The following is a 13,528-nucleotide window of genomic DNA, read 5'->3' as shown; positions in this document are numbered from 1 at the left end:
AGAGCCATGCGTGTAAGCCTGCCCTCTGCTGGAAATCCCAGGCTGGCTTCCTCACGGAGGCCCATTTAAAACTGGCCACGCCGTAGTGTAGGGATCCGGAGGAGGCAGAAGGGGCATAGGCTGGAGGTGGGCACTTCGCAGGGTGCAAAGACCATCTTTTCCTTTGAGCTGGAGCCCATCCTTGCAGAGGACAGACACTGTGGGGAGAAGCCACAGAAAGAGTTCAGGAAGGCTCATGAGTCAGCAGCAAACAGAGGAGGCCTCAGTGCAGTCCTGCCCTGTGAGAAACTAGTGCCCAGAGAGCCACAAGTCAGACTGAGCTCCTCCCCAAGGACCGTCCCAGGAGGTCACAGCTCCGGTCCCCAGAGCTCTTTTTCCACATCCTTCCCACGTGCTTGCCTACCACCCTTGGCCCACGTCATCAGCTGTCACAGAATGCACATCTTCCCGTGCGGCAGCTTTCTGCCTGTGGACCCTCACGTACCCCTCAATTTGTATTTTTTCCCTCAGTGGCTAATTGGACACTTGACAAATGTTACAGCAAAGATAGTTTCAGAGTGAGACGAGCTCTGGATATTCACTGTGGGCTTTTAACTCCCCCAAGTGGAGCCAGAGATGGCTCAGTAACAACATCTAATTGTCATATTGATTTGGAGATAATAGGGAATCCCTGTGTGGTTATGAGGATATTAATACTGCTGTTGAACCCGGGTCACCCCTGATGCTGACAGCCTTCAGTGGGACCCACTGCACAGCCATCACGTCCCAAGCCTTCCAGAAGCACCAGCTCCCAACCGTTTGTCATCCAATAATAAACACATGAAAAAGGAGACATTTTCTATGTAGGAGTAACCTGAGCTAGACCTGTCATCCTGTCTTGCTTTTGTCAGCTATTTTTAATCTCCTAAGATGCTGATTACTCATTTTGCAAACTTATACTTGTTGATAAATACAGGGATTTGTTCAAGGATCAAATGCACGAAGAGGGGGGACAGGCTCCCCTCCCCCTGGGCTCAAGAGCAATTCTCCAAGGCCTGGAAGCAGCCTGTACTGGCCTTCCCTGGGGGCTGGGCCTTCGTTCCACTGTGAAATACCTGCCCGCTCAAGCACAGTGTGAGCAAACCACCCCGGGAACTTTAGGAGATGGGGAGCCCCCCAGGACAACAGGGTGCCCGGAGCCCTTCCTCAGCCCTCTGGTAGACCTCTGGGTGGTATGCATACCAATGGGGTGGAGGACACAGGCAGAGGAGACGCGCACTGCTTCCCAAGGAACGGAACGTAGCTGGAGCCCCTTTGGGCAAGGAATTTCTGTGCCACATGGTGGCGATGAGAATTCAGGGTGACAAGAAGGTCAGGGTAATGGGGACAGACACGAGGGTGCTTTGTTCCCCAGAAAGTGCTAATGGTACAAATTGCTCTTATATTGATAATGAATGAGATATATGGTACATTATAATTATATTACATTACTGTATTACAGGAATAGAGCAAGATTATATAATTATAGATTAAAACAACAGTGCCATAGACAAACCTGTATTATATCATTATATAAATAACTGGGTCTAATACTTCATAGCAATATATCGCACTAGCTGTGGTTACCGGATAAATGATAGCAGAGTGCCTCACTCCACAGGGTCATTTGCATGTCATTAGCATATCCTTCTCAAGCAGGAAGCTGACAGATTGAGCTGACGGAGGGCTTGTGGCTTGGCAATCAGCCACCTGGAATAACAAACTCTCGGGAAATTCGCATTTGGCGGAATGTGCCATTATACCGAAAGCCTGAAGACAGCCACATAATCTTCCACTGTCACCCAGCTCTTCTGCAGGAGCTCTTTGGATCTCTGCCATATTGGCTTAAAAAACAGATATCTGAACTTCTGACACTGTCCAAAAAGACACTTACTGCATTGCCTATTAAGCCACAGATCATTCGACTGGGGCTTAACTGAATCAGCGCCTGCTGCCCTGTAAGGTACTTCAGCCACTTCTCAAACCCGGAGTCTTCCCAGGCACAGAGCTGGACGTCCCATCCCTGTCCCCTCATCCCTGTCTCAGAGCCAGGAGCACTGGCTAAGAGAGGCCATCTTCTGGATCACTAAGCTGTGACCATGTTATGGCCCGTGTCCCAGGGAGGCTGCTGGGAAAAAGTGGGCCCTGTGTGCTTCCCAGGAAAGTTGTGCTGGGAAAAACCCAGCCCACAGCGGAGGCCCCACCTTGGGTCCGGAACACGCGAAAGAGCCATGTGGTGAGCGGTAGATGGGCCACCAAGTGGAAGGTCCAGAGTGAATGCTGGTGAGGCCAGCCCTCTAGGAACAATTAACAGAGACGCCAAGAACTGAGATCCAAGCTGTCCAGGAAGACCTCAGATACCCCAGTTCCTTGGCTGATCTGCTCCATCCCCAATCTCTCCCCATCAGCTGCTTCCTGTCACTTTTGTCCCTGCCTTGTCCGGTACTCGCACTCTATCACTTCTCCATGTTCTTACTTTGCCACTTTGTCCTGTAGTACACGTGTCACAGATCTGTTCAGCCCTGACTCATCCCCTTCTCCACGCCTACCCCCGGGGGCTGAACACTGGAGGAGAAAATCCCACCGTCCAGTAGATTGGCCCCATGACAAAGTGAAGTCGTCCAACGAATACTGGGTCCTTCATGCTGGAGGGTCCTGTCAGCGGTTTCTCTCGCTCTCAAGAGCGTGTGGTTCTCGTCTCCTCCTCCCCGATCAAGGCTCTGAGCCCACAGACTCCAATACTCCTGCCGGCACTGACTCCTACTTCACAGAGAAGGTGGAGCCCTCGATCAACAACTCTCTGGTGTCCCTGCCGTCACTTCTGCATATGTGCTGATGCTCACGCCATCCTTGCCTTCCTCTCTCCCACCCACACGGACACCACTTCCCTCTCCACTCTGGACCCTACCTGCATCTCCCCACCAGGAGCCTCCTTTGATCAGCCCTCCCCTCTCTTTCATATATATTTAATCTTTTTCTTATCCATTTGGCCTCCTTCCTGTCGGCACATAAACACAAGTAAGCCCTTCCCCCTAAAATTAAAACAAAACCCATGGTATGCCGTAGCCCATTCATACTGGCTCCCAAGAGGTGACTACTACCTTTATAGGAATTCTGCAAGCCAGTTGTTAGCTACAGGTGTTATTAAAAATAAAATCATATAAACTTAGAACTAAATAAGTTACACTAAAAACAAAGGAAATCCATACTCAAAACTCATCACTGCTTTTTTTTTTTTTTAACTATATTTTGCACTGTCTATGCTGTGGAGGTGATATGTCCACTGTGTCTGTATATGGGTATATGGTGGATATTCTGACTGGCAGTGTCCTCTTCCCAATGCCACGTTCAGCCATGAGCCATCGGTAGCTTGAAATCAGCCAAGATGAGAGGATTTACATCACAGAAATCAGCAAGTGCTTACATATCAGGACTCTTTTCCCGTAGCAAGCTTGTTTTTAAACATTTCTCAGCATACCACCGACAAAAGCCATCTCTTAGCTCCACATGCCTTCTTAGGTCCCACCTTCTCTGCCCCTTTCCCAGCTAAGTTTCATCCAAGAGAAGTCTCCCCGTCGTGTCTACTGCCTCCCTCTCATTCACTTCGTGATTCACAACTAGCTCTTGACGAGAGCGCCGGGAACCTGTCTGGGACTCCTTTGACCTCCTGCCATATCCCCCACCCGTGGAGCTGTGTGCCCCCTGTGCTGCCGCCACTTCCCCGAGGACCCCCTCAGCTCCCCTCTTAGAGGCCAGCATTTCCTCAGAGTGCCCTCTGCTCCTCAGTCTCACTCTTGCCTACGCAGCTCCTGTAAGCTCCTCTCCCTTCAGTTTCCAGCTCTGTGCCAACAGCGATCCCACGGCTGCACATCTAGGCCACAGATCCGTATATCCAATGGCCCACTGCACATCCCCGGTCTGTTACCCACAGATGCCTTAAACTCCCCATGAATAAAACAGAAATCATCACTCTCCTCCAAACTCCCCAACCTCGATTCCCTGTCCCCCGGGTAGCACCCCCTCCATCCGACTTCCCAAGCCAGAGACCCTGAGTCATCCTAGGCGACTCCACCTTCCTTAAGGGCAACATCAGTTCATGACTGAACCCTGTCAGGTCACCTCTCCTGTTCCCACCTCCTCTCATCCTTCCCTGGTCCAGCCCACTGCTTCCCCAGCTTCCAGCCCAGAGCCTGGGTACACAGGAGATGCTCAGTGCAAAACCGTCCGACAAAAGGGTACGAATGAGCTGGATAGAAAGGGATACAGGGGCCTAGAAGCTGGGGAGCTCTGTGCGAGCAGAAGAATGGAGACCAGAATCTGCACAGAGGCAAGAAAGAGCCCACTGGGGTTCAGGAGGAAGGCTGAGAGGGCTAGTTTGGGCCAGAACCTAGGTGATCTCAGGCTCTGCCAGTGATGCCAAGGGCAGGAAGCAAATGCTGGTGCCCCTCCCCGGCAACGTCCACTGCCTTGGTTGTCGCCCCTGCTCTGAGCAAGGCCCATCTTTGACACGGGGCTCTTTTTCTCCTCTCTCGACAGGTACGATACCATTACCAATCAATGGGAGGCTGTGGCCCCTCTGCCCAAGGCCGTGCACTCCGCAGCAGCCACAGTGTGTGGCGGCAAGATCTACGTGTTTGGTGGTGTGAACGAGGCAGGCAGAGCCGCAGGTGTCCTACAGTCTTACGTTCCACAGACCAACACATGGAGCTTTATCGAGTCCCCAATGATTGGTAAGAACCAGCTTTCTCCTCAGTCTGGGGCCAGTGCAGCATCCCCACCTCACTGTTTTATTTGTCTCAATATCTTAAGCCCAGAGGTCGAGCTAAGGCTGCAGACCCATGGCTGGGGGCTGGGAGGGGGAGGCAAACCCCCAGCCCAGGTGTAGCTGCTGATCCCACTACCTGGACAGAGGGTGAGCTAGTCCGTGTGCCAGATGCCTGCTGGCCCCGGGCCTTGTCCTGGGGTTAACCAGCGACACTGGAAGTCCTTCCAGAGCCCTTCCTCTGGAGGGCCTGCTGGCAAAGGAAAGGGTGGGGAGGGAGAGGCCAAGAAGAGATGCCCTGACCTGCCAGCCCTGCTCTTCTCACAGACAACAAGTACGCTCCCGCCGTCACCCTCAACGGCTTCGTTTTCATCCTGGGCGGGGCTTATGCCAGAGCCACCACCATCTACGACCCTGAGAAAGGGAACATTAAGGCAGGCCCAAACATGAATCACTCTCGCCAGTTCTGCAGGTGAGGGGCGGCAGTAACTCGGCTAGGGTTGGGGAGGCGGAGGGCAGGGAGGGAGAGACGACGGGAGAGGTTTGAGCACAATAGCGATTGCCCACCATTCGATGACCAAAGCAATTCCCAGGCCCAGAGAGGCAGCCCCCTCCAACCATAGGTATGGATGTTAGTGCCAGGGCAGAGTGGGAAGCACCCAAGGGCAGCCCATGGCCCACAGGCCCAACCCTGTGGCTCCAGCTGACCCATCTCAAAGCCAGAAATGGAGGGCTTCCTACAGGCACCAGCCCCATGTCCCTCGAGGCCACACCTCCTGGGTGCTGTGAAGATAGCTCTCCCCCAGGACCACCTGGCACATCCATCACAGACAGGAGGCGGTGCCAGGCCAGAGCCGTGCGATTCCCTGCATGGGACAAGTGGCTTTTCAAGGAATGCTCTGAACCAGGGAGCTGTACAAGGCACAGCTGCCTGGGCAGAAACCCACATGGCCCAGCCCCCACAGGAAGAGAGGGGTCACTGTCAGAGTGTGCTTGGTTCCCAATCTGCCTGGTCCCATGGCCCAGAAAAATTAATTAACTTGGGCAGTGAGACAGCAGAGCCTAATCTTATAGCCCCATCCTTTCCTGGGCTAAGAGGAACAAGGTATGAAAAGGGGTCCCAGAAACCCCATTTTCAACATTTCCATAGCAGATCTTTCCCAAAGATATCTTGTGCCCATGCAGAGGTAATCACCAAATCCTCAGTGCTGGTGTAGCAAAGCTAGAAAAGTTGTAACCGACAACTAATGTGTCAGATGACCTTGGACAAGTGACTTCCACTCTCTAGGGAAGTTCTCCTATTTATGAAACAGGAGGTTGGACGAGATAACTGCTAAGTTCCTATTAGCTTGGAGATTCGACAGCCTTTCTCCAAATGGTGGCAGTGCAGAAGGCCACTCTGACCACACTGTCGGAAATAAAGACAACTGGAGTTTGAGCACGGCTTATGGGGAGGATGCCTGTGCCTCATCTGAGACCAAAAGTGGGCACAGAAAGACTTAATGCCTGTGAGGAGCTATAACCTGGGTCTTGCAAGAGAAGCAGGGTAAAGATGGGCCACAAAGGGGAGAAATGTGAGGGGCCCAGGTGGCAAGGAACCACAGGGGATAAGGCTGGAAACTTCAGGTAAGATGTCTGGACTGACATGTTCTGTCCCAGGCTCAGAACTTCAGAAAGAGGTGGAGACTTTGAAAGGGTATCTGTTCAGCTTCAGGGAACAGTCAAGAACACATGGCCAGCAGCTGAAAGGAGGGAGAAAGCAGGGCTGGGGACGCGGACACAGCTGTACATGTGACAGGGTGGCTGAACCACACAGTAAGACAGTAGTACGTGCAGACAGGAGCAGGATGCGGTGTTCTCACAATGGGAACAGCTGACTGAGGCGACAGCACCAAGGCAGCATAGCCTCTTACAGGAAGCTGGCCCAGGCTGCCGCGGTAACAACCCTACAGAGGGCGCACCAGCCCTCGCGGTCGTGGGTGGGCAGCAGCATCGGGTCACTCGCGTTAGGCAATCATAGCAGGAAGCTCTGGCTATGAGCGCCTTGGCAAGGGCGAACTTCTCAGTCAAGTAGTCAATGTTCAGCTATGGCTTAGCTCCTAATTATCCTGTCTGCTATCGTGCAGACGCATGTTCTCGTCCCGATTTGAGCAGTACGAAGTCTCTGTGTGGACAAGACAAGCTGCTCAGCAGACACTCGGCGAACTGATTTGAGGGCCGTACACAATCATGGCTGTTCTCCTAGCTGTCTTTAGGCCGTCTGGCAGGTCCTGGGATGCCCAGCATATGTGTCACTCACAACACGGAGGGTCGTGTGAGCACGCTACCCATCCTGTAGACGGGCCCTACAGGAAAGGTGTTTTTCTTATACCAGCTTGAGTCACAGGGCAGAGAGTCTTGCACAAGGTGGGAGAGGCAGCTTGCACCAGGACAGGGTATTAAGAATCCATCTCCAGGTCCAAGGTGGAAACTAAATGGCTAATTCTCTGCCCCCCCCCCCCCCCCCCTTTCCCCAACAGCGCTGTGGTGCTTGATGGCAAGATTTATGCAACTGGCGGCATTGTTAGCAGTGAGGGGCCTGCCCTGGGCAACATGGAAGCCTATGAGCCCGCGACCAACACGTGGACCCTACTCCCCCACATGCCCTGCCCTGTGTTCAGACACGGCTGCGTTGTGATAAAGAAATATATTCAAAGCGGCTGACATCGGCAGAAAGCCCACGTCGAGTCTGGACAAGTCTGGTGAGGCAGATGCTACTCACGGTGATCAATGTTCAGCAACACCAATAAGAGGCCGATAGACACAATCGAAGAAATCACTGCGCTAAACATTTTGAATACTCTCTACATTGAATGTAGAAAATCATCCTCGCCTTTGGGGGAAACGGGGGCATAGTGCTCCGAGCAGCAGGAACCACAACCATCCGAGGAGCTGGGCCGAGGGCTGGGGGGGGGCTCCTGCAAAGGCACTTGCTCTGAACGGAGGCGCTCACTCTGCCCGGTGCAATAGAGTTTCACATATTTTTTCAACTGGGAGAGAGAAGCTGATTTTTCCTTCCTGCAGAGCAAGCTTGATCCCTACACAACCATAGATCAGTTATCCTATGACAATATTAGGTGTCAGGCTCTCTTGTAATAAGATCAAAGTGTCCTTATCACTTTGATTCCTACTTTTGTTTTTAACCAATCTACACTTTTCAGTGGCCGAGAGAAGAGAAGGGACAATACTGTGCTGCACAAGGCCTAGGAGGTCCCTGCTGGTTCCTGCTGGGCTGAGGACGAGTCCAGCTGCCCATGCAGAGCCAGATGTGGCTGGAGCCACAGCGCAGGGAGCAGCCTAGGGACAGCTGGGAGAACCTTTGTCCTTCATGGGTTTCTCTACCTTGTTTTTGCTGGAGGACAGGTGACCGTGCTAGCTTTCTCTTGTCCGATATGAATTATTTAGATTTCCAAGGCATTTTCTTGATAAACAAAAAGGCTATTTTTAAGTACTGAGAGAAGGAGGAGGCCATGAGAGGGATAATGCAGGAATTCCCAAAGCTCTTCGCAGGTAGTGCCAGAGTGGGGCATTTGCTCTAATTTTTTCTACGTGCAGAATAGAGGATCTCTCCTGGGTGGGGGTGAATACCCCCGTTTTATTTTTTAAAAAATGTAACTCCCAGACAGCCCCATTAAGAGCTGTGCCTCATGGAGGCATTGTCAAAGAAGATTCTGTTCTAGAAGGAAACCAGTTCTGGCTCATGACACCAGTCCAGCTCCCTCCATGAGGTCAAGCTGAGGACCCAGGCCGGGTAGGAAGGGAGGAAGGGAGGGAGGGAGAATAAATGTCTACAAAGCACAGGAGACTATTTTTGATATTTATAGCTATATATTAAGGCACCTGCCACAAGAGCTCTCAGGATAGGGACAGCCTTCGTAGATGAGCCATGACAGCCACGGCCTGAGGGGCATGAGCAGAATCACTCCTCCTGTAGCATTTTAACCAGAGAAGGGGGAGCCAGGAGGGAGGTCACACCGTGGCTCATGAGAGAAAGGCCTTCCTGCCAGTCCTCAGACCCTCAAACCTCACGCGGTGACCAGTTTCCATTCCAGGGCAAGAAGAAAGCCGCCACCACCGCGCTTGTTTAGTTGAAGTTGGTACCAAATACGCATTCGCCATTTTTATATCTGGGAAGTCAAGTTGCCGTCATTTCATAATAAAAACCATTTCTAAGGAGAAAAGGACAGGACAGGACGTGCTTTCCATCTTTCGGTATTTGATGACACAAAATTCCAGTTCTAATGTCGGGCATCAACTTCTAGCACTACAAGTGTGGCTCCCACTTGGACAAGATACCGAGCTTCGTTTATGCAGTTTTTACTATTATTTATTCTTTTAAAAAGTAATAAGCACAAAACTACATACGTTGTATGTCATTTAAAGTATTTATGTCAAACAGGGTGCAAGTGTGAACCCAAGGACCGGAGCACAAATCTCTAACTGCCTGGGGCAGGGCCGATGTTAGCGTTGGCGTGCGTCTGCCTCCAAAGGAGGCGTTAGTGGTCAGCGAGACTCAACACAGACGACATTGAAATTCCGCTTCTCTCCTCATCTATCACACTGGAGCAACACTGGCTATTTCTGTGAATGATACAAAACAGGGTTCTCTGTAATGGTATTGTACATAGTATATGTTTATTGTTAAGTTCTTGTTATATTATAATAAATATATTTATAGATCTAGACTCAGAAGCCAGTGGAATGCCTTTGTGCGCATTGATGGCCACAGTGATGAGGAAGTCCATGCAGACCTGCTCCTGCTCTCACACATCAGCTGTCTGGGCTCTCTCAGAGCCTTTAGTACAGGTCTTGATGATTAGAAAGGACAGGACTCCTTGGCAAGGGAACCCGCAGACCGACTCTGCTCTACTAAGGATATCCACACGAGGCTTGCCCGGGGGCAAGGGATGACTGCTCACTCTCTTGCAGGGAAAGAAGTTGAACAGAGTAGTAGGAGAAGGTAGATTCACCAGCATTTCATCCAGGCAAAGAGCCCCACGCCCTTAACCCCCAGATCTCACGAAGACCTGGCATCTTCTTGCGAGAAAACATGTGAAGAAGGTGGATGAGGGTAGGTGTTAGTGGGAGTTCTTCAGGGAACTCGGGTAGGGCCTATATTGGTAGAACACACACTTGCCAAATAGGTATCTGCAATGGTATCTTCAGAAACACCAGTCCTAGAGGAAAAGACGGAAGATGTGTAGAAGATTCCAGTCACGAAGAGCTGAAATTATAACCTGTTATAAAAACCAAGCAATAGTCTAGTGAGCTCCTTCCTTCTCTACTTAATTTCCCTATATCAAGGAAAACATGTTCTCTGGGCCTATGAAGAGTCTGTTTACTCTTACCATAAAAGATATGTGTAAAAGAAAAAAAAAAAAAGACACATGTTATTAGAAGCCCATGTAACTATGGGAGGAGTCTCCCCTGTTGAACTCAATGTACTATCATCAGACCTGGCAAGACTCAGGCACAGAAGAGATGGACCGCATTGTGTGTGTGTGTGTGTGTGTGTGTGTGTGCGCGCGCAAATTAAAAAAAATAATAGCCAAAATAAGGAAACAGTCAGGAAAAATATTTGCAATCCATATGACAAGGGATTAATATCTTTACTGACGAGCCTACATAATTCAATAAGAAAACATTAAGTGATTCCAATTGTTTAACAGATCATTGACCTTACAAGAGGAAACATTGCTAGTAAATATAAGACAGGTTGGTAGTTATCAAAGAATGAAACTTAGACAATGAGGTACCATTTTCACCTACTAAATTAGCTTCCCTAATCTAAAAATAAAAGGGGGAGAGGTGCTGGGAGAGCTCTAAATGCTGATAAGGAGCAGTGAAACTCACTAGTGCCAAGGGTTCTATGAACTGAAATGGCTTCTAGAAAGCAATGTGGCAGGTGGCATGTATCAAGAGCCTAAAAAGTATCTGACCCAGTAAATCCACTTCTGTGCATCCATCAGGAAATGTCCTACAATAACTACCTCCCACCTACTGACACTAACTTTATGCCAGACACTGTGCTAAGCACTTAGCGCATTGAATCCTTACAATTCTACAAGATAGCCACCAAAGACAAGCAGCATTATAAACCACACTGTAAGATTCATATTTGTATATAACTGTGATTATGTAAGATATGTACAAAGGTATATAAGCTATAAAGATACATAAAATATGTATATAAAAATAGCCAGATGTGTAGTCATGAAACTATTAGTTGTACTGATGCAATTATGGGCTGTTTTCCTTCTCTCTTTTCCAAAATGTATATAAAGAGATGTTACTTTTATAATAAAGATACAGATATAGATATTTTAATGGGGAACCGGGGACAGAAAGTAATCTTTCCCCCATGTTTTAGTCTGAGAAATTCTCGATTATTTCCTGTTTTGGCCACCATAAGCAATGGAAAAGTTAGAGTTTAGAATAAAGAAACAAATAATTACAGACAAGAAAATTGCCAGTAATAATCAAGATTGGTTTTTTCAAACCTAAAGGCTAAGAGTGAAGGGATTATATCTTTCAGGGCATGAAGATTTTCATGAAGCAAATGAACTTCACATTCTTGGAAGGTCAAGAAAAAAAAAAGGACAGTAATAAAGAAGGAAACATTCTAGTTCGACATAAGGATGAATGGATGAGTGCTAAAAATCTGGAATGGGTTACCAAGATCCTTGTGAAGGGCTTCTCTAATCTCAATACTATATTTGTGTAGCATAACTGCATACATTATTTTATTCTCTCAACTACCCTAAACATCATAGGGCATCATCTTCACTCTTCAAGAGGAAATAATCTTAGAAAAGCGACCTGAATGCACTAACAGTCCTGCCACACCCCAAGTACTCTCCATACATTATCATATCTATTCCTCCTAACAATCCTGTAGGTGGCTATCCCTGCTCCACAGGCTCCAGACGTGAAACAGAGTCTGGTCTAAGGCACATTGGCATTCAAAGCCCGCTCAGTGAAACTCCAGAGAGCCTGTGCTACATCACATGGCCTCGTCAAGGCTGCCTGGACTTACATAGCTCCTATGACTCTAAGACTAAGGCTCCTTCCTTTTCCCCAAGCCATCTCCGAAATCTGTACTAAGAAAAGGAATTCTGTTAATACGATAGACATGCCGCTCTGTGTTAGACATGGCCCTGTTGAGAAGCAAATTTCCCTAAGCCTTGCGAGAACGTCCGCACAGGAAATGGTTCTGCGGGAAGGAAAGAGCCCACTGAAAGCAGGTATCAGACCATCCACTGCTGCCTCATTTGAAACTCCTGTGAGCCTCCACTCTGCAATAAACTCTCAAGGGGTTCCTAATGTTCTTGCTGACCACAACCCAGGGCCTGAGAGAGGAAAGGAAAGGGAGGAACAGCATTCGTACTTAGGCTGCACCATCCTCAGCTACAAAGGGCATATCATGACCTTGGCATCCAAGAAGTAGGTTCAACTGTTCTCCCACCTGGGTCAAGGGTCTGAAATGTGGAGCCGACTCTAAGAGTCTGCCTTTATCACGTGATGGCAAAAATGAGACCATCCAAGAACCTGTGTTTACCTTCCCAAATTTATAATCCACGTGCTCTGTTATCCTCTAACATTTGGCAGATCACTTGAGTGTCTTTCCTCGTGAAAGATGAGGACAGCCTTTGAGTAGATCTTACTAGGTCGATAAGACTATGTTCTCAGCAGGCAAGGGCCATACCCTCTTCCCTTCCCCCACAGGGCACTTCACCCTAATGAGTAGTGACAGATTACTCAAACTCTACTGGCAGCAAGAAAAATGTTTTGAGTTATGAAAACTATAAAGGCAAGGCTATGATTCTGCATAATGTTTTGGCCATCCCTGTTGTCTATAGATGACTAAAGAAGCAACAGCTTTTGTTAAGGCATTTTTATTTACCATGTGTATAGAACTCCTTCGTTCTTGGTGAAACTAGCCACTGCTAGTGCAAACCTGTGCACCATGGGATCCATCAGCCTTTCTGCTTAGGGCTTCAGCCTGGGGACTTTGCATCCCTGCAGGTAAAAGTCAGTCTTTGAGACTCTACGTTTCACCCCTCCACTCTCCAGTACCTCTCCATTGCCACTGCCTTATTTTTAAGCCCTCATGACTTCTTGCCTTAGTCGTTGCTATAGCCTCTTTCTTCCGGTTATTTTTTAAATATCAACTTTATTGACATATAATTCACATACGGTAAAACTCATCCTTTTAAAGTATACAATCCAGTGGCTTTTAGTATATGCAGAGTTGAGCTACCATCACCCCTACTCAACTGGAGAACATTTTCATCATCGCAAAAAGAAACCTGAATCCACTAGTAGTCACTCTCCACTTTCCCCACTGCCAGTGCATGGCTACCACTAATCTACTTTCTGTTCTTAGGAATTTGCCTATTACGGACACGTCATATAGATGGAATCACACAATACGTGGTCTCTTGTCTCTGGCTTCTTTCACTCAGCATAGTGTTCTCAAGATTCACATATGTTGTAGTGTAGATCATTCCTTTTTATGGCCAATACTCCACTGAACAGGTATCTTAAGTGGATATACATAAAAACAGATACATCTGGGGGCACCTGGCCAGCTCAGTTGGTAGAGCATGTGACTCTTGATCTCAGGGTCGTGAGTTCAAGTCCTACATTGGGCAGAGAGGTTACTTTTTTTTTTTTTTTTTTTTTAATATATGAAATTTACTGTCAAAT

General features: G+C 48.6%; 1 protein-coding gene and 1 long non-coding RNA gene across 2 annotated transcripts in view; one reads left to right on the top strand and one right to left on the bottom strand.

Moving 5' to 3' along the window:
• The first annotated feature begins 4,114 nt into the window (after positions 1-4,114).
• On the top strand, positions 4,115-7,685 carry LOC125937805 (kelch-like protein 29). The gene is made up of 4 exons (XM_049652728.1): positions 4,115-4,365; positions 4,555-4,748; positions 5,108-5,252; positions 7,300-7,685. The coding sequence occupies exons 1-4, from the start codon at positions 4,115-4,117 to the stop codon at positions 7,481-7,483; spliced, it is 774 nt and encodes a 257-aa protein (XP_049508685.1). The 3' UTR covers positions 7,484-7,685.
• A 280-nt stretch (positions 7,686-7,965) lies between these two features.
• LOC125937639 (uncharacterized) overlaps positions 7,966-13,528 on the bottom strand; it is a 20,910-nt gene continuing 15,347 nt past the window's right edge. Inside the window, exon 2 of the long non-coding RNA XR_007462450.1 lies at positions 7,966-9,400. This is a non-coding gene — a long non-coding RNA (uncharacterized LOC125937639). The remainder of the gene's footprint in view (positions 9,401-13,528) is intronic.

Source organism: Panthera uncia (genome assembly GCF_023721935.1).
Source record: "Panthera uncia isolate 11264 chromosome A3 unlocalized genomic scaffold, Puncia_PCG_1.0 HiC_scaffold_12, whole genome shotgun sequence".
Classification (NCBI taxonomy): Eukaryota; Metazoa; Chordata; class Mammalia; order Carnivora; family Felidae; genus Panthera; species Panthera uncia.
Note: the sequence above shows the minus strand (reverse complement) of the source record. Positions and strands in the feature narration are given on the sequence as shown.

Bases quoted from the DNA above. Each gene is read 5' to 3' on its own strand.
- LOC125937805 (XM_049652728.1), top strand. From the start codon at position 4,115: ATGACTGAACCCTGTCAGGTCACCTCTCCTGTTCCCACCTCCTCTCAT. The intron at 4,366-4,554 runs GTTCAGGAGGAA...CTCTCTCGACAG, and splicing joins GCAAGAAAGAGCCCACTGGG to GTACGATACCATTACCAATC. The intron at 4,749-5,107 runs GTAAGAACCAGC...CTCTTCTCACAG, and splicing joins TATCGAGTCCCCAATGATTG to ACAACAAGTACGCTCCCGCC.